Here is a 24,468-nt window from a genome sequence, read left to right on the forward strand (position 1 = left end):
CTTATAGGTTTGGGGAAAAGATCCTAAGGTGAGCAAGACCTAAATCAGGGTGAGGTCTGATTCCAGTGAGAGAGGAAAGAAAAGCCTGCCCAGCTGCAGACAGTCTGGGTGGAACAGTGACCTGGATCTTTTGGACTACATTTAGAGTCACTTAATTTTTTTAAATTTGTTTGTTTTAGATGGGATCTCACCATATAGTTCAAGCTGGCCTTGAATTCACTGTGTAGCCCAGGCTGGCTTCAAACCCATGGTGATCCTCCTGCTTCAGCCTCTTGGAATTATAGGCATGTGGACTATGCCTGGTTGGAGTGACTTAATTTTAGAGCTAAACAGGTTATCAAACTATATGAAATCCCAGGACCTAATCTTAATCATCTTTGTGTCTCTTATGGTAATTTGAACCCAATAGATGCTCCCATCAGTGTGTAACAAGTGCCAGGTAGTGATGAAGTAGTTATGTGGAGAACAGTGAGAGAGCCACAGGCTCCCTGCCCCTGTCCATCTGGCAGATTTCTCTTGTTCTCTTATGGGTAACTCATCAGGTAGGTAGAAGGAGGGCTGGACGTCCATCTGGATAACTGAGTAACTGAGTAACACGTTTGGGAGCCTTGGCAGAGTGATGTTTCTGGGGAAAGCATGGAAAGGAGGGCTCCTTGGACTTCAGATGGACATAATGCTTCACCTGTGAGTTGGACACAGACAGCCACACAGGCCTTACTTTGAATGTATCCCAAATATTCTGATCCCTCTTGTGACAAGGACATTTCTTTGTTCTCACTGGGAGTCTTAGAATACTGTGTTCTGCCACTGCTTAATCTGATTTCTGCTTTGATGGCATCTTCAGGTGTTTGCTTTCATTTCCTCTCACTTTCTAGCTGGGAGGTTTGGCCTGTGGACCCCCAGTAGCTAGCAAATGCTATGTAGCTCAGCATTGAGTGTTATCACTGCTTGGGAAACCGTTCTCACTAGAGATTTGTTTCCTCATAGGACACCATGAAACCCCACTGTCTGCATCCACCAAGATGCTGGAGAGATTTCCCAACAATCTGCCCAGACACCGGGAAAATGTGATTCCTGCTGACTCGGAGAAAAAGAGCTTTGAGGAAGTGAGTTAGGAAGTGAACTGACCCGCTGCTGGCTCATCCCATGAGGTGTCGGGGTTAAAGCAGTAGACTTTGCCCTTGCAGTAGAGGGTTGCACCAGAATCCATAGCAGATGAGATAAGTGGCCACGGGTGGATGGGGCGCAACAGAAGTGAGTAGGGAGGGAAAGTACAGGAAAGGCAGCAGGACAAGCGAGACCTGGAGGGACACATGGTGCTTGGCTTGGTGAGCAGGAGCCAGAAAGCAGTGGGGGCAGGCGAGGCCAAAGGTGAGGCGCGGTGGGAATAAGCGGGAATGAGTATCAGTGGGTTGAGAGGAAACGGCTACTAATCAAAGAGCAGTGGGAAATGAGCTCCCATGCGTACAGAGGAACTATGTTAGCAGCCTGGGCTGGAAGAGTAGCGTCCTGTAAAGAAGCAGGGAGACCTCAATGTTAAGAAGCTAAAGGCAGCCTATTGAAAGTGGCCTCCTAGCTGGGCGTGGTAAAGCACACCTGTAATCCCAGCACTGAAGAGGCTGAGGCAGGAGGGTTGCTACAAATTGGAGGCCAACCTGAACTACATAGTGAGACCCTGACTCAAAAAAAATTTAAAAAACAAGTATATGACCTTCTTTGGCTGCTCGATGTGGCGAAGCCACATGAGAACAGAGCCTTAGGTAGTAGGGAGGCCATCCCAGGTGGCAGCTGCTGAGATTCTGTTGTAGGCTGTAGGAGACAGGATGTATCATCAGGGGTCAGCTGAGACAGATGGCTCACCAGAGTTCGAGGGGAATTGAGTAAGGGGGTTTTTCACATGGAGGTGGTAATGCCAGGCTCTCACAGCATCCTTGGCCAGAAGCCAGGCAGTTCTCCAGGCCAGGTTCTGAGGGTTTGGGTAAAGGAGTTCAGCAGCCCCACTGAACTCAACCACGATCTCCTCCGCTTGTCTCCTCTGCTGTGCTTCCTCTACCTTCTCCCAGCCAGAGAGGCCATCGTCCAAGTCCACACAAGCCCAAATCCATACAGTCAGCTTTCTGGGGTACAGAGCAGGGGCTCTGCGGCAGAGACCCTGTGTGATGTGATCAGCAGGGGGGCTAGAGAGAATCTGGAGGCCTTGGAGGGCCTTTAGAGCTGGCAGTTCCTGCAGTCCCACCGTGGAAGCTGGGGGTTCAGGATGGAGACAAGGCCTGGACTGGGAAAGGCCAGAAGGAGGACAGGTGCTGATGTGGGCACCCAGTAACAAATGCACTTGAGAGACAGGGTTTTGTCCAAAGGCAGAGGAAAATCGTGATCTTTGCAGAGTCCAGGGCACAGTGTCTGTGATCCTTCACCTCTGGAGAGAGCCAGGTGGAGAAATACACGGATTCTTAAGACAGCAATCTTGAATAGCATGGCCCTGAAATCTTCTCTAAGCCATGAATATGCGTTATTGAACACTAAAAAATAAACCTATAAAGACGGAAGTAAGACAGTATCCTTAATCTTATGCACACAGCTAGCTAGCCACAGCAGTCCAGATTTTTTTCTTCTTTCTTTCCTGTTTTTTCTGTGCAGAGGCTGAACTCAGGATCTTTCACACTAAGCTACATCCCTACCTCTTTTTTATTTAAAAAAATTTTTTTGAGACCAGAATATATGTATTGGGGAAAGAAAACTTCTGTCTGAGAGAGACAAAGTTTATTTAGTTATTTATTTTTGAAAAATTTTATTTTTTGGAGATATCCTCTCACCATATAGCCTAGACTGGCCTCAAACTCATGGTGATCCTTCTGCCTCAGCCTCCTAAGTGCTGGGATTACAGATGTGTACCACCATGCCTGGCTCAAGTTTTTTATTTTGAGACAAGGTCTTACTAATTTGCTAAATAGCCTAGGCTGGGCTTGAATTTTCTGTCTTCCTGCCTCAGCCTCCCAGATTGCTGTGATTACAGACATAACCACCATGCCCAGCTCATAGTACAGATTTTTATATTTAACCATCTGACTTAAAGCATCTTTTTAAAAATCCATCAAATATTCTGAGATGTAACTGTATGGTAATGAGACTGGCTTTTTATACACTCATGAGCAGGTACTGCTAAAGGAATATTACACCTGTCAGGTCCTTGGCAAGCCTTCCTCAGCCTGCTGTGCACCAGGCAGGTGCCCCCAACTGTGAGACACTGAGGGCACATGAACAAAGGAAGAGGTCCTGAGGGCTCAGGGAGCAGTGGAAAGGGAAGAGAATGACTTAAGAGGCAGACTCCTGGGGTGGTGAAATGCTGCCACAGCGGTAAATCCATGCGCATGACCGCATGCGCATGACCGGGAGGCTGTGATGATTTTTTTTTTCTTTTTTTTTTTTTTCTGTGATGATTTCTTTGAGCAAACACAACCTGCCAGGAACCCTAGGTGTTTGAAAAGAGAGCAGTACATTTTTCTTTTTTTTTTTTTTTTGGTCTTTTTATTGGTACCAGGGATCGAAATCACGACTGCCTGCTTACAAGGCAGGCGCTTATGCCGCTGAGCTAAAACCCCAGCCCCTTGCAGTACATTTTTCTAAAAAGATTCAGAAACCAGGCATGGTGCTTAGCCCTATAATTCTGGCCTGGGCTGCATCATGAACTTGAGGCCAGTCGGAACTACATAGCAGGAGCCTGTCTTTCTCAATCTCTGTGTATGTTCCATGAAGTTCCAGAGATTCTGGGAGGAGGGCTCCCTTTTTATTTGAATTAATTTGGGACTTACAAATAAATTCGTCTTTAGTAAAGGCTAAGTGCTTTCTGATGCTTTTTAAAACTTTGGGAAAAGTAGAGTTCTTGAGTCGTTGATTTTAGAGTTGTGCTGAAAGTTCACAGGCTTACAGGAAAGGGGCTTCACTACTTCCTAAGCACGTGTCTACCCACAAGGGCAGCTTTCTTTTTCCATGTGAAAAGACATCAGAATTACTCCCAACTTTGCACCAAACTTTGTTACCGATAATTTCAGTTTCCCCAAACCAGATCTACCATTAAAGGAGGACATGTTTTGCCATTTTTTGAGGGTTTTTTCAAAAGAATGTCAGAGTCTGAAGACATTTCTGAAAATATTGCTCTGAAATTGGTTTTTGAGCAATAGTAGCCACTGCAAAAATGCGTGGCCTGTCAGAGCAATTACTGGGAGAGACAGCAGTTACCTGACTAAGTAACTTCTGATGAGCTAAAAAGAAAAAAAAAAGTATAAATGGGGATTTCTTGTCTTGATCAGTCACTTCATGAGTATCTGGCTAAAAACTCTGTAGTGATGTAGTAACTTTCTCCCATCCAAGGTTATCAACCTGGTTGACCAGACTTCAGAAACTGCACCCACTGCTGTGTCTCAGGATGTGGAGGAGAAGTTGGCTCGTGCTCCTGCCAAGCCTGAGGCCCCTGTGGACTCCATGCTCAAGGACATGGCCACCATCATCCTGAGTACCTTCCTCCTGGTCGGCTGGGTGGCCTTCATCATCTCCTACCCCCTGGTAAAGCTCAGCTCCTCCCCTCCACCTCCCTGCTTCTCCCACGCATTTTGCCAATCTCCCAACAGTGAGAGCCACACAAAAGCAGCCAGCATATTTCTTTTCACAGCTAAGGTCAATACTTGCTTATCTTCAAAAGCATTGCGGTTGAAAGAAGAGCTTCTCAGAAAAGGACAATTTTGAACCTAAATCTTAGTATTTTTCAATAAATAGGCTGGAAAAGGTCATTTTTAAACCTCCCCACAGATCGTTTTGAAAAGTTAATTGTATCTTCTTTATTAACGGTAGGAATAATAAGCGAAAATCTTTCCTCAAACTGCCGTTAAGTCAGCTGGAGTGAAGCAGCAGCAAGGTGACTCCTTGACTTTCTAGTTGAAAATAAGCAAGTAGCATCATCTGGTCGAGTGGGTGGTGGGTGAGAGGAGACCTTGGTCCTTTAGCAAGTTGCTTACGCACTGTGGTGTTACCGCCTCAGAACACAGCATTAGTGTGGGACTCAAGTGACAAAGCCTTTATGCACTTGCTTTCTGCAGGCAAACACTGTTCTGTGTTTTAATTTGTGCAGTCCTGTGAGGCTATTATGTGTCTTCTGTCCACATCAGAAGAAAGTAGGTTCTGAGACACTAAGTACCTTCCTAGTGTATGGTGTTTTCAGGACTTGAACAGACAGCACAAGCTAGAAGCCGCCCCAGTGGCTTGTTGGCTACGCCTCAATCTCTTTAGTCAACCTCCCATGCCCGAGTAAGATAATCACAGGCTGGTGTGACCTCTAATGACGACGGAGCATCCTTAAGAGTCTGTGAGAGGAGTGGGTAAGGGAGGCGGGGCATGGAATCAGGCAGCAGGTTCTTGGCCAAGTCTCTCCAGCCCCACCCCAGCTCATCCTGGCCACACTGCTGTGGGTGTGTGGCAGCAAGCTTCTGACCCCCCACCCCGCTTGCTGTCTGCCGTTGGACTGCCAGGCATCTGCTGACTTCCTCAAAGGGAAGGCTGAGGTTTGCTGCTCTCCACCTGGTGACTGACCATTCTTTCCATCTGGTTTCACTTTTATATCCCCTGTCAGACTTCCATAAAAGTTGTAGAATTCTAGGTTATTTATATGCAGCTCCCTTCCCGTGGCTCAGCCTTCTGCCTGGGACAGAGTTCCCTGGCACTCCTGTTTATCCCCTGGCAGGACCATCCAGGCTTGGACGTGAGTCATACTGGGAAGGATCTAACTGGCAGAAGGACCTGCAGGCATCCAACTGATTTGGCCTCTCAGTGTGACCCCGGGGTCACCTGAAGTCATCTGCCCCCTCTGCCATGGGGAGCGCCTCCTCCCCATGGCTGGTTTCCCTGGGGGAACACCACACGGGTCTGATGGAGGTGTCTCTTTGCAGAGCATGCACCAGCAGCGGCAGCTCCAGCATCAGCAGTTCCAGAAGGAGCTGGAGAAGATCCAGCTCCTGCAGCAGCAGCCGCCGCCCTTCCACCCACCTGGAGAGTTGACACAGGACACTGAGCTCCTGGACACGTCCAGCCCTTACTCAGAGAGCTCAGGGACCAGCAGCCCCAGCCCATCCCCGAGAGCCTCCAACCACTCACTGCATTCCAACAGCTCTGCCTCTAGGGCTGGCACCAGCGGCTCCCTGGAGCAGGATGATGAGGGTAAAGCTCTCGACATCTCTGGGCTGTTTATCTTCCTTTGACTCTGCATGAAAACCGTAGAGCACCATGTCCTTCCATGGTATCCCCTGAGGTTAGGAAGGGCTGTTCCCAAGGACTCACTGTCCTCCCCTGACTTCTTCCCACCCCGTGGGTCTCTGTGGGATGGGCTCCTGTCTCATCACATGGCCTGTCTCTCAGAGGACTTTGCAGGGTCATGTTGGTGACCCTTGTGTCCTCCACAGGCGTGGAATCCCTGCTGACCATAGCGGGAGCTCTGTATCAGACTTGTGAAAATTCCAAGGCCTGCTAGTGGCCAAGTAGAAAAGTGCAACTGTGACCCATTTGCTGGGAGTTGGCTGAGGTCAAGCTAATATTCAGCGGGGACTGACATAGACTGTTTTGGGACCTCGGAGCCCTGAGCCCCAAAAGGTCTCTTTATTTTATATGTTCACCATCTCCACTGGAATGTTCCAGGTGCAGAGCTTTAAGGTGAACCTTCCTTTTTTTGCTAGTTATTAAATGGTGCTAAGTGGCTGTATGAAGAATTCTGTCTTCCAGGAAAGTTTGAAGACGTGCATTCTTAGGATAATATAAAATCAGAAACAGAATTCAGGGCCAAGGACAAAACACAGGGGAGGAGGCATCAGCCCTGGGCATAAATTGGCAGTGAGTGCAGCCCACTGTTTCCTACCAGAAGTCTGGACAGGTGCTGCTTAAATTTCAACTTCCCAGCTCTTAATTGGAAGTCAGGAAGTTGGTAGTCATTTTTAATCCTGAAAGATTTTGTTGCTATTATTTTTTGTTTGTTTTATTTTTGTCTTTTTGAGATAGGATATCATTATGCAGTTCAGGCTGGCCTTCAGCTTACTTTGTAGCTCAAAATGACCTCAAACTCCAAGGAATCCTCTTGACTCAGCCTCCCAAGTGCTGGAATTACAAGCATGCACCACTCTGCCTACATTTTGTTTTGTTTTTGAGATAGGGTTTTGCTGTGTAGTGCAGGCTGACCTTGAACTCACTATGTAGTGCAGGCTGGCCTCTTAACTCATGGTAATTCTCTGGCCTCAGCCTCTTCTGAATGCTGGGATTACAGGCATGTGCCTGTTTAAAATGATATCTTCTATCTCGTGTTTTGTCCTAGGTGAGGAAGCCAGTATGGTGATAGTTGGAAAAATTTCATTCTGCCCCAAAGATGTGCTAGGCCATGGAGCTGAGGGCACCATTGTGTACAGGTGAGTGGCGTAGCTAGTCCCATGCCCTCCCATCAGGTGTGTGAGCGTCTGTTGAGTTACAGATCAACAGGTTCCTGGGGCACAAGAGGACCAAAGCAGTGACCCAGGCAAGTAAGTCCTGTCTCTGGGGAGCTCACACACGGAGAGACAAGTGATGGCCCCGCACTGCAGCTGGTGGTCAGGCCCTTAGGCTGTGGGAGTATGAGACGTCTCCTGTGTCACAGGGAAACCCTGTGGGTCCTGGGTCTCACCCTGTTTCCACTTGCATGCACCACATACACTTGCCACTCCCTGTCCTGCAGGGGCATGTTTGACAGCCGCGATGTGGCTGTGAAGAGGATCCTTCCCGAGTGTTTCAGCTTTGCCGACCGTGAAGTCCAGCTGCTGCGAGAATCAGACGAGCATCCCAATGTGATCCGCTACTTCTGCACAGAGCGGGACCGGCAGTTCCAGTACATTGCCATTGAGCTGTGTGCAGCCACCCTGCAGGAGGTGGGCCTGGCTGGCCCGGACCCAGCCGTTTGCCACAACCACTGCAACCTCCTGTCCTCTACTAATTGGGATGTTGTCTTAGGGACCTCAGATTTACTATTATTACATTTGTTAACTTTATTGAAGTGTAGTATAGTGAAGTGTATTTGTTCTAAATGTACAGTTTGAGGTACATTGACGCATGTGTATATCTACTTAACCACAAATACCAAATGTAACACATGGGTTAGTCCACTCTGTGTGCTCGGGCAGCCTTGGGTTGTGGTTGGCATGACTGCCCATGTTGTTTCCTGGGAGCTCAGTCTGTTCCTCCCATCTCTGTTTGTGTCTGGTGTGGGCTTGGAGGTTGCCAGTTGCTGACTCCAGGCTGAAAGATCCAGCAAACTCCTCAGTTTCCTGGCGTAGGCAGTGAATTTGAGTGTCTCACCTTACATTTCTCACTGTAAATTAGTAAATTGGAGTTCTATTTGTTTGGGTCAGCCCATTCTTTCAGGAGGTCTGTTGGAAAATACAGATGTTGACAGAGAATGTTGTCGATAAAATGGGATCAAAGGAAAGGAGCTCAGGAGCCAAACAGGGCTGTATGCCCTGACCTAGCCATTGTGTCTCCTGCAGTACGTGGAGCAGAAGGACTTCGCCCACCTTGGCCTGGAGCCCATCACCTTGCTACAGCAGACCACCTCAGGCCTGGCATATCTCCACTCCCTCAACATTGGTGAGAGGTCCCTAGGCCGGGCCAAGAGTAACCACAGCTGCCTGGTGCAGAGGAGGAGGGGTTATGAGATGGTCTCTTAACAAGTTGTGTGAGAATTTAAGATAGAACCTTATGTGCTGAAAATCAGAGCTTTAGAGATGACAGCAAGTGTATTGGGGGTCCTGTGAGGACTGCTCCATCTCATAGGAGGCTTGGCTTGCTTGTGTAAGCGTTATCCCAGTGACAGCGAACATTTCAGAGACCAAGTGCCCGAACTGCAGCCCTGAACTCACTTATGTATTGTGAAGTACCAGCACTGCACTTAAACCTGAATACTGTTTTAGTTCAGAAACAATCACTGTTATCCAGTTCTTGGCTGCTGGGACAGCTTGGCTTGCCTGCTGACAAGAGAGGGCTCTGCATGTCATAGGTTTGCTACCAGTGCATTATATAAAACTGGAATTCTCTCTTAGTTCACAGAGATCTGAAGCCCCACAACATTCTCCTCTCCATGCCCAATGCACATGGGAGGATCAAGGCCATGATCTCTGACTTTGGCCTCTGCAAGAAGTTAGCAGTGGGCAGGCACAGTTTTAGCCGCCGTTCTGGGGTCCCTGGCACCGAAGGCTGGATCGCTCCAGAGATGCTGAGTGAAGACTGCAAGGAGAACCCTGTGAGTAAAGGGAATAGTGTTCTGAAAACCTGAGGCCCGATCCATGGTATTTTCAGGAGTCAGAACCTTTAGTATTCAAGGTGGGGGCTGGGCACATGTCGCTGGAAAAAAACATTCCTGGGGCTGGGGATTTAGCTCAGCCGCATAAGCACCTGCCTTGCAAGCAGGCCGTCGTGAGTTCGATCCCTGGTACCGATAAAAATGAAAAAGACAAAAAAAAAAAAAGAAAAAGACATTCCTTTAGCAAAGCACTTCGGTGCCAACTTTCCATACACTCTAATGTGCAGACATAAGGTGGGACAAATAGAATTTGTTTTGGTTTTCCTACGCTTCTGATCACTTTTCTTTTTGTAGCACTGATGTCTGAAACTAGGGCCTCATATGCTAGGCAAGCACTGTACCACCGAGCTACTTCTCCAGCCTTTTTATTTGTATTTTATTTTGAGGGACTCGTTAAATTGCCCTGCTGGTCTTGAACCTGCAGTCCTTATGCCTCAGTTTCCCAAGCAGCTAGGATTACAGATGTGTACCCCCAGGCTGGGCTCTTCCAATCACTTTTGACCCCCCTTTTATATTTTGGGATAATCAGGACTTGCATAAGACGGTCAGACCTCCAGTTTCATTGTTTTTATATCTGTTTCTATTTTCTCAGCTTTTTAGTTTGAGCATTTTTAGATATACAAGAAATTGAAAGCATGTTATTAAGACCTGTGTACCTCCACCTAGATTCAGCCTTTATTGACACTTCTGGTACGTTTGCATTATCTTTTATTTATTTGTCTATTTTGTCACTGAAGCCTTCAAATGGAAGTAGCAGGCGTGCCAGTCCTTCACCCCTCACCACTGCAGCATGTGTCTCTGAGGCCGAGCACCGTCTGCTCCCTCACTCCTATGTCAGTACCAGACGCGGGGCTCAGTACTGCCTCAGCCTCTCATCTGATGGTTGCTGCATGTTTACAGCTCACATTAGTCCCTAAAAGTCTTTCACACAGCAGGGTTTCGTGTGTCTCGTGCTGCATTTAACTCTGTCTCTAAATTCACAATAGTCTTCCATCTGTTTTGGTCTCCAGTGCTGGTATTTTGGAGCCCAGGCAGCGGTTTGTAGACTGCACCGTCTGGGCTTGCTTGTCTCCTGTGGCAAGGCTTCACATCTCTCGTATTCCTTGTATTTCTTGTGAACTAGAAGTTACGTCTTTCGGCATAATTAGATTCAAGTGAAATGTTTGGGGCAGAGGTGGATCCCAGCTTGTGGCACCAGGAGATACATGATGCAGATTGTACCATCATTACTGTACCTCTGCCAGGGGTGCTAATATGGGCCATCTGTAGCAGCTGTCACTCCACCGAGAAAATTCATCTCCCCTTCGTTTTTAGCGAGTCACTTGTGGGGTGACCCCTTGACAGAGTGTGTGGCAGTCACTGGCCCAGGGGCTTTCATTCTTGCCTGAAGCATTCAATGCGATGACATTCTTCTCCATTTATTTACTGACAGTTTTTAGGTAAAGAATAGCTTTATTTTTATTGCCTGCTCTTTCTCCTCCTTTCCTTCCTCCTCCTCTTCTTTTCCTTATTCACTGTGGATTCAAGAATTTTTTTTTTTTTTTGGGATAAGGTCTTGCAGTGCAGTTCAGGCTGGCCTTGAACTCACTATGTAGCCCAGGCTGATCTCAAACTCAAGGAGATCCTCTTGCCTCAGCCTCCCGAGTGCTGGGATTACAGGCATGCACTACCATGCCTGGAAAGGATTTTTAAATAGTGTCATAATCAGTTTTTTTTTCTGTTTCCTTTTTCTCCTTCTGATACTCAATTTGTCCCAAATTTCACCAATAAGAGTCCCTTCAAGCTGGTTTTGGCATCCATTTGCCAAGAGCCCCTTGCAGTTGAGTATCTTACTCACTGACACAAGAGGTCATTCACAGGCTCACCGTACTGGGCATGGTGGCACTCCTCTGTAATCCCAGCACTCAGGATGCTGAGGCAGAGGGATTGCCATGAGTTCAAGGCCAGCCTGAATGACCTAGCAAGATTGTTTTTTGTTGTTGTTGTTTGTTTATTTGTTTTTTTTTTAAAGGCCACCTTGTCCTTCCTGAACCAGACCAGGGCGAGCCAGCCATCCTGACAGATTATACACAATAGAAGCACTTTTACCATTTTAAACATTGTACTTCAATTTAAAGCAAGTAATGCAGTTCTTTAAGCAGTAAGAATTTTTGGCTGTAGGTCAGGATGTGTTCTTTGGATTTGGGCCTGATTGGAGTTCTTCTTTACTCTTGAATTAAGCACATTCACAGGTCACTGCTGTGGCCTGAGTGAAGCTCGGATGTTTCACACGGTCCCTAACAACTTGAGAGTTGAGTCAGTTTCTGTCTCTTTACAGCCTGTTCCTCACTGTGCTATCTTACTTAACCCCACAGCAGTTCTCTGGCCAATTTTATTGACTCTTCCCAGTGAGTCCACTTACCACAGACTTTGTGGCACTCATATTTTATCAGCTTTGAGAGTATTCAAATGGCGAGCAGCAGCAGCGGCAGTAATGTGTTTGGGGAAGGACATAACTGGGAGCCCAGGTAGGCCGCACAGGTGGCTTGTTCCTTCATCATTGCCTGTGCCGGGGTAGGAGGCACACGGCTGCAGGAAGCTTGGGCAGCACAGTAGGGTACTGTGAGAAGGTTGGGCAGCATCAGGTAAGGGCACAGCTCCGGGGACTGGGTCCTTTCTGTCCCATATCTGTCACCTGTCCAGAGAAAATTCTGGCGAGGTAGAATTAAGACTTCCCAGTTTAAAATGTGAAGACCTTAGTCTTGCCCTGGTTGGTACAAACAACAGGGACCCTAGTTTATCCTTAAACCCTTCTGTTTGTGTCCGTATCTGAGATGGTGACATATGCTCTGCTTCCCCTACGAGGCTGTCGTGAAGCTGAATGTACCATATTGGAAAAGGTTGATTTTATAACGTAGATGGTAGTGAGTTGCTAGCTTTCTCTCATAATTTGTCTGGTGGAGAATCTAAGAGGTATAGCTCAGCAGTTAGGACCCTAGGCATGCTTGGGACCTGCATTGTCGGACCCTAAATAGCGTGAGCTGTAAGGAAATGTGTGTTTCCTTAAAAGCTCATCTGTAGACTGAGTGATTTTGAAGGATAAGGCAGAGGCATTATCAAATAATATCAAAAACCCACGCCTTGGGAACTTGTCAGGTAGTTTCTTTCCAGATCTGTTTTTAAACTGAAATCTGTCTACACTAACCCTCCTGTCCCTGGGGGCACAACAGGAATGCAGACACACAAAGGTCCCTGCCAACAGAGACTTTCCTGTCCTTTCTTTTGGGTGAAAAATACTTGACAGCTAGGAGAGCTTTTGGGGGCCAAGAGCTGCTGTACACAGTGTATCAGATCTTCAGGCAGGCAGTGGGGTGAGGAGCAAACCGTCACTGTCCCCTTACATCTCACCCTCTTTGGATGTAAGGAAGCTGAGGATGAGGTAGTCAAGGGCTTCCCCAGAGCTGGCATCCCACGCCTTTGACCCCGGGTCCCTTGTCCTCCACAGTGACCACAACACCAGGGCGGTACCGCACATCCATCAGCTGACTTCCCAGGACCCCTTCCGGGCTAATGTGGCCACGGTGCTTTTTCCCTCCCTGGCTGCGAGTGAGGTGTGGACTCTGCACCTCTCACACTGTGTGTTTCTTTTCAGACCTACACGGTGGACATCTTCTCCGCGGGCTGTGTCTTTTACTATGTCATCTCTGAGGGCAGCCACCCTTTTGGCAAGTCCCTGCAGCGGCAGGCCAACATTCTCCTGGGCGCCTACAGTCTTGACTGCTTCAACCCGGAGAAGCATGGTAGGTAGCTGGGCCTTGGGCTGCCATGCCCTCTGCACTCCCAGAGTCCCTGCCAGCCAGCTGCATCCCCTGACCTCAGAGATGGCTGGCCAGGGTAACCCGTGACCTGGGTAGGCCCCCGCTTTTCCACCTTGCCGTGTGAGGGTTGAGTAACCTAGGTTCTTTCTGTACTGGCATTTGGGCGGACAGCTTGGCATGTGCTTCATAAACTGCACTCAGGCCGTGGTCAGCAGACACAGTTGATGCTGGGCTGGGGACAGACTGGCTCTGTCCATGCTGTCCTAGCTCAGATGCAAAAAGTCTGTTTTCCAGAATCTGGGAGTTGTTGGGTTATACTTGTCCCATGATATTCCAGTGCTGCCTTTTGAAAAATTAAAACTAACATTGTTTTGCTTATGGGTTAATTTTTATTATTCATTGTAGAAAAACAGATGAGCAGAACATTATGTGAGGGTGAATGCTGTTAATGCCCTGATATATGTTATCCTAGCCATTGACCTAGACATTGATACAGACTTTCACAAAACCGAGGTTAATCCATACCTCCTACTTTGCGCTGGGCTCATTTTTCAACTTCACCCTAAGTGGCTGTGTCACTCGATACTGCACTGCAGGATCATTTGATGGCTCATCATCCAGTACCCAGAGGCATAGCACAGTGTCTCCCCAGGCTCTGCTAGTGGATCTTTCCCGTCCTTTTCACAAAGCACACAGTGAGAACTCCCCTTACTAGCAGAAGTGTGTTGTGAGTTCTTAATTATTTTACTGGAATCAGTTGTAAATGGAATCCTGCATCAAAGGCCGTGAAAATTTTGGGATTTCATTGTGGCTTTGCGTTCAAAATCGTGAGCTGCCTATTTATTTTCCTCCCTTTTAGAAGATGTCATCGCACGTGAGTTGATAGAAAACATGATCGCGATGGATCCCCAGCAGCGGCCTTCAGCGAAGCGCGTGCTGAAACACCCCTTCTTCTGGAGCGTGGAGAAGCAGCTCCAGTTCTTCCAGGTGCTCGCTTCTGCCTTCAGGGTCTCCAGATTCTGAAATGTGGAAGAAAATGACAAAGAGTAAAACAAATGACCCTAATCCCATCACCAGGGGGTCACGCTGTATATACGGTTTTGTATGCTTTTTTACTGTCCATAATAGTTTAAGGATTTTTCATGTTAGAGTTCTAAAATGTTAGTGATTGTAATATATCATGTGGATCTGCCATAATCTTTAAATTTTATATTATGGAATTTCTAAATATACACAAAAGTAGACCAAATACTTGCTATTACCCATCTCCCAGCTTTGACAAGTACTAACCTCTGCCCTTGCTCCACCCAGATTATTCCAAGCAAATCTCCGGCATATATAATTCGTGAAGGGGTCATACTTCACATAATTCCTGTGTGGAACTTTTTGCCCGTCACCTATTCAGTCTTTACCCAGAGCTTACTTTGCTGGGTGAGAGTCTGCAGAGTAAGAGTATGAGCTAAATGAGTGTGGGTTCGTTGGTGGTTGGACAGTGGTGGCCTTGTGACCTTGCCAGGTGGCTTTGTAGAGACTGTGTTTCTCAGATTTACACAGCAAGAGTTGAGCACAACTCACCCAGTGCCTCCCGCCCAGCACAGGGATCTGGGGACAGGGCTTTCCCCTGGGTCTGGGCAGAGTGGGCCTTGGTGAGTGCTGTGATTCAGAAGTGACGGTCACACTGTCCTGGAGCAGCAGGTTAACACTGCTTTCCAAGGCAGCAGTGAGAGTGGCTCAAATCAGGATCCAAAGGACGTAACAGGACAGTCACTTGACGGCAAAACGGGAATAAAACTTGTACAAAAAGACACAGATTAGGGTTAGTATCTTTGAGTCGTATGTGTTACAGCTAGTTTCCATCCACGTCAACTAGCTATAACTGCTTTATAGCAGAAACGCATCCCCAACATGCCCAGGGTGGACCTCTCCAAAGCTTTTCTCTAGAATTGCAAATTAGTTCAGCCAATCTGACTTCATTGTTTTCAGAGAAAGACAAGATTAGGATTCTCCTAAGGCTGCTTAGAATTAACAAGGTTGGGGTGGGGGCTGGCGATTTAGCTCAGCGGCATAAGTGCCTGCCTTGCAAGCAGGCAATCGTGAGTTTGATCCCGGGTACGATAAAAAGGAAAAAGACAAAAAAAAAAAAGAATTAACAAGGCGGTGCTGGTCAGTCCCCGCTCCTTGAGTAGCTGGGTGGCCTACTGTCTTACCACTGGTGGCTCAGAGGGGCTGGTATTCAGGGTACCCTTCTTGCCAAAATCAAACACAGAAAAGGGCCTGAATTTGGTGGGAAGGGAGTGTCTCCAGAGCTCTTACTCTATGAAATTTCCTCTTCAAAAAAAGAGGGCTCAGTTTCCTTCCCTTCGTTCTTTTTTTCCGTTTCTTTCCTTTCCTCCCTGCCCCCCATTTGGTGGCACTGGGAATTGAACCCAGGACCTTCATGCTGAGCTGCATTCCCAGCTCTTTTTTTTTTTTAACTTTTGAGACAGGATCTTGCTAAACTACTGAGTTGCTAGGCTCGGCTTGCACTTGTGATCCTCCTGCCTCCTGCCTCAGCCTCTCAGGATGTTGGAGTTGTAGACTTGTGTCACTTTGCTCAGTTTACTTCATGTTTTTCTGGTGTTCAGGTGAGGAGTGGGGACCTCTGCTAGTTAGGGTTTCAGCAGGGCCCATCTCAGTGAGTCAGTGCAACACACTGGGTAAGTCAGTTCAGGCTTATTCTTTCCTTTCATTTTGATTCATTGGCAAATACAGATTGCGCTGTGCCTCTGTGTAGACGTGGTACCTGTGTCTGGAGGCGAACTTCTGCAGATACTTTCTCATCTGTGCGCGGTGTACCCCTCTCTGTTGTGCAGTCTCTCGACCTGTCCCCATGAGCAGCAGCCACAGCTACCCACAGGACAGAAGTTGTGGGTTAGAGTGGCGGACCGCAGCTCCTGCCCAGCTTTGAGGGGGCAGCAGCCTGGGCCCCAGGAACATCAGTGTGTTTCCAGCTACCTAGCAGTAGCCATTCATGACATTGTGTGACTGACCTCCTGTGCTCGGCGTAGGTCACACTGACCAGCGTCTTTGCCTTGTTTTCTTCCCAGGATGTGAGTGACCGGATAGAAAAGGAATCCCTGGATGGCCCGATTGTGAGGCAGTTGGAGAGAGGCGGGCGAGCCGTGGTGAAGATGGACTGGCGGGAGAATATCACCGTGCCCCTCCAGACAGGTGGGCATGCCGCTGCCGTGAAGAAAGGCAGCAGCTGGTTCTGAGGAATAGCATGGGCTGAGCAGGTCCAGCTGTTTGGGCTCCACATCCCATTCCTTGAGTTGGAGATTTTCTCGGGTGTGTCCTCTGGGCTTGGTTACACGGTGGGACCTTGTGTCTTCGGATGACAGATTAACGCCAGTGTCATGCTCCAGGGGGAGTGGGATGAACACCACCCTTAGCTCAGAGGTGGGCCATCCGTTCTTGTGACCACACTTGAAATGATGTCACATTTCAATCCAGTTGCTCATTCCTGGGGCCCTAGGAATGATTCTCTTTTAAACAATGTATTTGTTATTTGCTTAACCATCACATCTCCTAATGTTTTTCTAGATTTGCGTAAATTTAGAACCTACAAGGGTGGCTCCGTCAGAGATCTCCTGCGAGCCATGAGAAACAAGGTAAAGGGCTGTGGCTGCTGGGGGCAGGAGGCTGCCACGAGGTCACCACTCTTCTTGCCCGGGTGATCTTGAGGAAGCTTTTCTTCCTACTGGGTTCCACCTTGCTGAGGCTACATGGCCCCAGCTGGACCTGAAAGTTAAAGGCTGTTTCCTCCCCTCACGTAGGTTTTCTCTTGGGGTGTTGGGGGACATAGTTAAGCACTGGGGAGCAGGGTCTCTGAGCCCATGTCCTTCGTCTTGAGACTCCCTGTGTTTCATGATGCCCTCCAGCTGCCTGGCAGCCGTCACACAAACAAATGGGTAGGGATCCTCGGGGCACCTCGCTATACAGGGCCTGGTCTCCAGGGACTCAGGGTTTCCTGCTTGTCCTCTGGGGAACCTAAGGGTGATCATGGTCTGTGCCATCGCCAAGCAGCCTTCAAACAGGGACCTGTCCCGAGCACAGAAGTGACCTCCTAACTCTTGGGACACATGCTTCAGTTCAGGTGATGTCACCCCATGCATCGCTGCCAGGACCCTCTCTCTGGCCTGGGCACCCCTGCTGGCCCTGCTGCTCAGCAGTGGAGCTGCACGCCTGCCCAGGCCAGGCCTTGCGTGCTGTAAGGCATCTTCCTGAAAGGGAAGCTGGCGGGCTGATTGGGACGCATAGGGCCCACGGAGCGCTTTCCCTTCAGAGAGGCAGCTAGCACTGTGTCTCCCAACTGCTAAGTCTGTGTCTCCTGCCCATTTGCAGAAGCACCACTACCGGGAGCTCCCTGCGGAAGTGCAGGAGACGCTGGGCTCCCTCCCCGATGACTTCGTGCGCTACTTCACGTCACGCTTCCCCCACCTCCTGTCACACACCTACCGTGCCATGGAATTGTGCAGCCACGAGAGACTCTTCCAGCCCTACTACCACGAGCCCCCGGAACCCCAGCCCCCAGTGACTCCAGATGCCCTCTGAACTAGGGCGACTCCTCTATTCTGGTGGCTGCAGCCATGACAACAGGTCTGGTCTCTGTAGTCCAGAGCTTGACACCACCCCAGCTTAGCAGAGAGACCAGCTTCCCAAACCGAGTGCCTTGAGCTGCCCCCTCTGCAGCCAGCAGAGGATAGTGCCAACCCCAGGAAGTGGGAGAAGCAGCCTCGAGACCTCCGAGGAGTGGGGAGGAAGTTGGCCTTGGAAGCTGCTCTCTAGTTTAGAGACACCTACAGGCAGGCTCGGCACAGAGGCTGTGAAAGGAGCCCTGCTGACCTTCTGCTGGGTGAGCTGACCTGCTGGATGAGGTCACCCTGACTTCCGTCTCTGTAAAATCCCTGTTTGATGGAGGTCTGTGGGCCTTTCAGGAAGGGAGTGGAAGAATCCTAGGTTTTGCCTGCTGGGCCCAGCTATGCTAGGATGTAGGAAGTACAGCCTTTGCTAGAAGCAGGCTCCAGTGGTGAGAGATACGGAGGAGAATGACATTCAGAGGTATTCTGGGGGCAGAAGGTGCCTCACTGATCACAAATGTGCCCACAGCCTCCCAGCTTACTGATAACAGTGTTTCCTTAGGTAGCGAAGCCAGTGGTTAGGGACTGGCCAGCAATGGTTGTGGACGGTTGAGACAGGTCTGTGGGTCTCTGGAAGGTGAAGAGGGTGCTGTGTTCAGAGGCAGTGCTAGCTCAGAACGCTGGTGACCTGGCAGGTGGAGCAAGAGAAAGAGTTCCCTGCCACCAGTAAGGGCAGCTGAGACCACACAGGGACCCGTCTTCAGGATGAGAGGGTCCGAATGGGAGCCTCCAAGCCATCCCGAGAAGATCCTGAACCAGTTGTGGGGGATACGGCTGCTCTGTCTCTGGCCAGCAGGTCTGGACGCATATGGCAAAGCAGGAGCCTGGGGGTTGGGAGCCAAGGCCAGAGTCACTGTGGGCTTTGTGGGCCAGCTTTTATGTTTCTCCTGGCAAATTTTAATGGCTATATTTCGATCGCATTGTAGAATGCTATGATAGCATAAGTAACTGAACATGAACCCACTTATGAAGAAGAAATGCAAGATACAGTGTCCTCGATTTTGAGTGGTACCAAAAATCTCCACCCCCTCAAGTGTATTCCATTTAGAATACTCTCTGATGCTGAAGGGTAAAACATTCTAGCAACACTATGTCTGAGTTAATGTCAAAGTAATGTTCCCTGAGTTACACCACTACGCTTTTTTCTCTAAAATCAGTATAATTTTAAACTTTGGTTTCAGTCAAAACTCCTTCTCCCTGCTGAAGGCCTCAGAGGTCAGGGTGCAGAGGGTCCGTGGGAGGAAGTGCTGTGTGCCTGCTTCCTCCCGCTGCGAGGCCACTGCCATCCAGTCCGGGCAAGCGGAGTCTCAGCTCCATTGTTTCCAAGGAAGAGTGGCATCGGCAGCTTTGGGCACCGACAGGAGTCATTCCTGCTTCCTCCTGGAATATTTCTGATTGTGTTTGTGTCAGGGACCACACATCCAAAGTTTGTTCTGCCTTTGAAGGATTTATTTCTGCTTTCATAAAGGCCAGAGTGACCTTTTCTTAGTATCAATATGATCTGATCTTGCATCTTTAAACCTCAAGAATGACCCTGCTTCCGCCTTGGACAGCCTTTCCCTTGGCCTCCTCGGCGTCTCCTGCCACATGGTCCGTCTCCCAGGGACACAGCCGGGTTGTTCGCGCTTGCTTTGATGCACCTGCGCCGTCTCTGCCTTCTGCCACCCTCCACGTGCTCCGTGTGCTTTGCCTGGGGGTCGGAGGGACAGCCCAGGGGAGTGTCAGGAGGTGTAGGAGGTGCCATGTGTCCCCGGACAGGACTGCCATGGGGACCGCTGCCGCCTTGTTCCTGTGGCTGAGTTTTTCCTCCAGGAAGTGCTGTGTGATTTCTACTGGCCCAGTTTGTTGTCATTTCCATATTTTTAGCCCAATTTGCCTGGAGACAGATTTTTTTTTGGTCCTTTTCTACTCGTCACATTCATTTCTCACCATCCAAATTTCCCACACTCCTTTACTCAGCATATTTTATTTGAGGGTTTACTGTATTGAAGTGAGTAGGGAAACTGGAGAGCCTGACAGCCAGCCTCTGTGTTTGTCAGGCTTCCTGTGCAGAAGCCCGCAGCAAATAGCACTGCGCTACACAGAATCAAGCAGGCGGGAAAAGGCACGTGTTCGCGGTTTGCACAACTTCTGCCTTAAAATGTCCAAGACTGTCCAAGATTCTGTCGGCTCTGCTCAGGTCACCTTCTGTGTCTTCTCTGCTCACATTCAGGGACCCAGCACTGGTCAGTCAGGTCTGTCTGAAGGGTTCTTAAGACATTTGTTTTGAAAACATCTTGGACACCATCTGGTGTATCCCATTTGAGTCTAGAATTCCAGTTTCCCATTGTGCTCTCTCAGGGGAAGCTTTGTGCCTCTGTAGTTCAAGCTCTAGGGCTTCTGTGAGTCCTGGGAGGCTGTTTAACGTTTTAGGAGTTGAGTGTCTCCATCTGAGGACTGAGCTGTATGTGTTAGGAATCGGAGAACCTTGTAATTTATTCAGGTCTTGTCTTGAGCCATGTGTGGAACTCTTCCATCCCATGTGCCAGAATTTCTGTCATTGCTTCTTGAGCCTTTGGTTTCAGTTGTTGAAAAGTGCTGCATGTCCCTAGGCACCAGAGCATTTGCACTTTCAAGAACACTGGTATCCCCTGATCAGTCACAAGAGCATCTGGTGGCTGGACGTGAATCCTGGGCGCAGCGGCCCCCTGCTCTTGGGGCAGTTATGTCTCATGCAGGATCTTCTGTGAGATGGCACTGGTCAGTCACAGACCAACACTGGACAGTGGCCCAGCAAAATGCTTTCTTCCCAGCCTCTAGAGAGGTTTGTGTGTGTTCAGTAATCCAGTTACCACTGGTAGTCAGTCCCTTCTTACCGCAGTAAGAGTGAGTAATTGGCTACTGAGAGAAACTTCCACAGACGCAGCCTGGGTGTTGCTGGCCTCTGCCCTCCTGGCCACTCTCTTTTCAGCAGTGGACTTTGTCCGAGGGTGGTTTTCCCTGTGTTTCCGTTCTCCATCTGTTCACTGGATCCTTGTTCTTTGTTTTCATTATTCACTGGTCAGAAGATAGGAGAGCTGGAAGGATGAGCAGATGCAGCAGCGCTGGGAGGACCCTTTGGGCCCCCATTCGCCCTTCTCTCCGTTCTTTGGCTTTGGAAGCGGCATCTGTGTTTCCCGGTGCGTCTCTCCCTGGCTCCGGGTGCAGTGGTGTCACTGACTGTGGCCTGGCCTCGGCCTTTTCTGGAAGGAGGTCATCAGCCATCCTATGCAGGGCGCCCAGCTTCTTCCTTCCAGGATTGGATCCTTAATCTTTTAAGCCAAAGTATCTATTCTTTTCTTGTTCTTTGTTGCCTTTATGAAGCAGTAATTTTCCATGAATGACTCTGGCTCTGATTTTTTTTTTTCAACATCTCAATCCTGTCTGTATTCATTGGAAGACGACAAAGGATGTACCTGCCATGAGCCTCCCTTTGGAGCAGCCTGCACCCGCTGCCAGCTAGAGTCCCCACTACTTGGCGTTGCCTGTGTTCCTGTCTCTTGGGTACGGTATTCCTTCCCAGCGTCCCTAGGTCTGTGCCGGAGAGTTCCTGCTCACCTACGCATTACCGGTCAGCTGTGTGGCATTCTCACATGTGAACCTTGTGGAGTGTTCTTTTTTGCAATGACCTATTTATTGAACCTATTTATATTTATTTAATTTTTACTCTGAAGCATATCTAGTTACATTTGCACTTGCTTAAAAGCACATCAGATCTGGTTTGGACAGCACCCCTGACCATTTTAAAACTGGAAAAGGAAGAGTTATACTGTATCCTTCCATGGCATAAATGTTTTGTCTTTAGTGGGTGAATAATCTGGTCAGGGTAAAATGCTAATTCTTAGGTGATTTTTTTTTAATCGTGTGCCATTGTGTCTTCTCTGTGGATGGTTGTTTTAATTGGTATGTGTTAATTGTGATAAAATCCTATTTGTGGAACCTAAGATTCTCTTTTTAGCTTTATATTTTATAAACTGCCAGATTTTTATGTGTATTTTTATGTGTATTTTTAAAGTTTGATGATATGAGGGTCATTATCTAAAGTTAAAAGGCCTATTTTTGTACCTCTTGTACAGTTTTATAATTCTGCTGATTGATGACGGCATCTTACGTTGAGCCAACTACAAATAAAGGTAGTTTTAGATTTGAGAGTCAGTTTGTCTTCTTAAAGACTCAAGCACCACTCACAGGCAAGGTTCTGATTCTGCTGTGGTGGGGGTGGGGAACATTCTCAGCCTAAGCGGCCGGCCCAGCTGTAGGTCAACATCCTGGTGTGTACAGTGGACCCTGGGGCTGGATCATCCTCCCTGAGGGCTGCTTGTGGGGAAGCTTCCCTCAGACATTGCAGGAAAATCCCAGAAGTATTACTTGAGCTGAGTTTCCGCAGGGTGGCCAGTTAGAACGAACATGCCCCAAGGTGATTTTGGACCCCAAAATAAAGTGTGGGGTGGGTGTACAGTCAATAGAATCCTGGGCCAAGAAGCTAAGAGCAAAGAACTGCTGAGACAGCTTGGCTAAGAAAGCTCTGGAAGCTAACTCACCTGGAGGATGTCTGCAGCGCATGAGACAGCCACGCCCATGCCCAGGAACAGCGCCACTCTGCTGGCAAGTGAGGACCTCCCGGTGTGCCTGCTCCCCGGCCCAACCAAGCTTTCTGGAGAAGTCAGGGAGGTGCTGCAAGCTCTTGCACCAGGCCAGGGGCCACTCACAAAGGAAGGACCTAAAGGGCCTGCCAGACCTGGGACACCTCAACAGGAACTGCGTGAAGGCAGACTGCCCCTTCCCCATCTTGTGTCTTAGAAGCCCCCAGGAGCAACAGAGAGGCCTGTGGACACCCACTGTCTCTGAAGGGCTGGTCTTGAATACAGCCACATCCTCGGGATAAAGAGAAGTGAGACAGTGCCCTCTCTCACTTTGTGCAGCAGTGGACACAGCTCTTAGATTCCTGTTGGGCTACTAAGCAGGGTTGGGGATGGCCCAGGCCTGGGAGAGGCCATTCGAGGTGGGTAGCTCCCTCTAACCGCCTCTCCTGCCTCTGAGAACAGAGCAGTGCAGGACCTCCAGGGAAGCTGGCAGAGGGGACCCTTCTCCAGGCCATCCACTGGCACAGTCACAGTTGATTGTCCAGGGGGTCCTTGAGGTGGGTTGCAGCTTTGCATTCTGAGTCAGTGTCTACCTGTGAGGAGGAGCTTTCTCCTGCATGTTTGACACATTTAATTAAGCATGTAGCCAAAACATGCATTCACATGTATCTTCTAACAGTAAATACATCCACTTATCCTTTCTGTTTATATTTGTACTGTCTGTGGCAAGGTATGATCTGTAGTCTCTGCCAAGTGTGGTAGCACTTACTTCTAACCCGAGCACTCTGGTAGACCAAGGCAAGCAAATTTCAAGTTCAAGTGCCACGCTGGCAGTTTAACAGCTTAGCAAGACCCTATCTCAGATAGGCATTGTCTGGAGATGTAGCTCAGTGCAAAGGCCCTAGCTGCAATCCCCAGTACCACAAAACAAAGCAAAATAAAATGGCGGTGGGACTGGGGAGCTGTAGCTTTTTTTAAGACATCATTTTTTAAAAAAATTTTTTTATTAGTACACATTTGCAGTACATAATGATCAATTCCTCGTGGGGAGTTGGTACATGTACATAACATACTTCATCTCCTTCCCACTTCCTCCGTTTTTTGGTGCCTTTTCCTTTGGCAAAAGATCTATCTCTCTGTTTCCTATTATCTATTATCTTGTTCTTTATTTGTACTTTGGGCTTCTCATATAAGAGCTATCATACAGCTGGGTGTGGCGGCGGCACATGCCTGTGATCCCCAGCACTCTGGCAGGGGGATCACTGTAAGTTTGAGGCCAGCCTGAACTGCATAGTGAAACCCTATGTCAAAAAGACAGAGAAAAAAATTACCATGCAACAATTAAGCTTGTTTGTCTGACTTGCTTCATTTAGCATTATGGTTCTGAGCTCATCTAAACACTTAACCCACCTGCCGCCTTCCCCCTTGGGCAGCCACCGTGCTGGAGTGTGTATGTCTGCTTGTCTGCTTCCCTGCTGGCCTGTTTTCTCTCCCTGCAGTTGGTATTTCCCTCGTGACTGGAAACAATATATTTCAGTGAGTGACTGGCCCTACCCTTTGCCAAGGCCAAAACCCAGATCATGAGCCTGTCTGCAGGACAGATGTTGAGAGAAAAATGGGGCTGGAAAAACATGGCTGCCCCTGTGGAAGCCATACTGACAGACAACAGGGGTGCGAGAGGGCCCGGCCCGGCCTCTGAGACAGCCCAAGAAGTGCTGCCTCTGTCATGTTCCTCCCTTCCCTGTTAGCTCTTTGCCCTCTCTAATCCACTTTCCCCTTCCTAGCTGGTCCTCACGGCTTGGATGAAGACACAGAGATGTTCTCAGAGTCTGCTGGCAGGAGCCACAAAGCTAGAAAGAGTAATTCCACGGCCCAGACCCAGCAGGAGCCCACACTGCAAAAAGCTGAGCCAAAACACAGGCCGATAGGCAGTCTGCCTTTTCATGAAAGAGGAAGCAAGATCAATGAGGAAGCCTTTCACCAACTTGTCTGTGTGCAGGCTGTGGCACATGCGTTCTGGCCTGTGCTTCATGCTT

The 24,468-nt window shown here is 48.8% G+C and overlaps 1 protein-coding gene across 1 annotated transcript in view; it reads left to right on the forward strand.

Annotated features, from left to right (window-relative positions):
* Ern1 (endoplasmic reticulum to nucleus signaling 1) overlaps positions 1 to 21,998 on the forward strand; it is an 81,163-nt gene extending 59,165 nt beyond the window's left edge. The window contains exons 11-22 of the mRNA XM_013148383.3: positions 988 to 1,106; positions 4,369 to 4,560; positions 5,937 to 6,204; positions 7,346 to 7,436; positions 7,739 to 7,928; positions 8,544 to 8,643; positions 9,096 to 9,295; positions 12,987 to 13,134; positions 14,012 to 14,139; positions 16,239 to 16,362; positions 16,735 to 16,802; positions 17,536 to 21,998. Coding sequence (XP_013003837.1) covers positions 988 to 1,106; positions 4,369 to 4,560; positions 5,937 to 6,204; positions 7,346 to 7,436; positions 7,739 to 7,928; positions 8,544 to 8,643; positions 9,096 to 9,295; positions 12,987 to 13,134; positions 14,012 to 14,139; positions 16,239 to 16,362; positions 16,735 to 16,802; positions 17,536 to 17,745 — 1,838 coding nt within the window. The 3' untranslated portion in view covers positions 17,746 to 21,998. The remainder of the gene's footprint in view (positions 1 to 987; positions 1,107 to 4,368; positions 4,561 to 5,936; positions 6,205 to 7,345; positions 7,437 to 7,738; positions 7,929 to 8,543; positions 8,644 to 9,095; positions 9,296 to 12,986; positions 13,135 to 14,011; positions 14,140 to 16,238; positions 16,363 to 16,734; positions 16,803 to 17,535) is intronic.
* The last annotated feature ends 2,470 nt before the right edge of the window (positions 21,999 to 24,468 follow it).

This window comes from Cavia porcellus, unplaced genomic scaffold (assembly GCF_034190915.1).
Source record: "Cavia porcellus strain 051 isolate PalLab524CR breed Dunkin Hartley unplaced genomic scaffold, mCavPor4.1 scaffold_32, whole genome shotgun sequence".
NCBI classification, from domain to species: domain Eukaryota; kingdom Metazoa; phylum Chordata; class Mammalia; order Rodentia; family Caviidae; genus Cavia; species Cavia porcellus.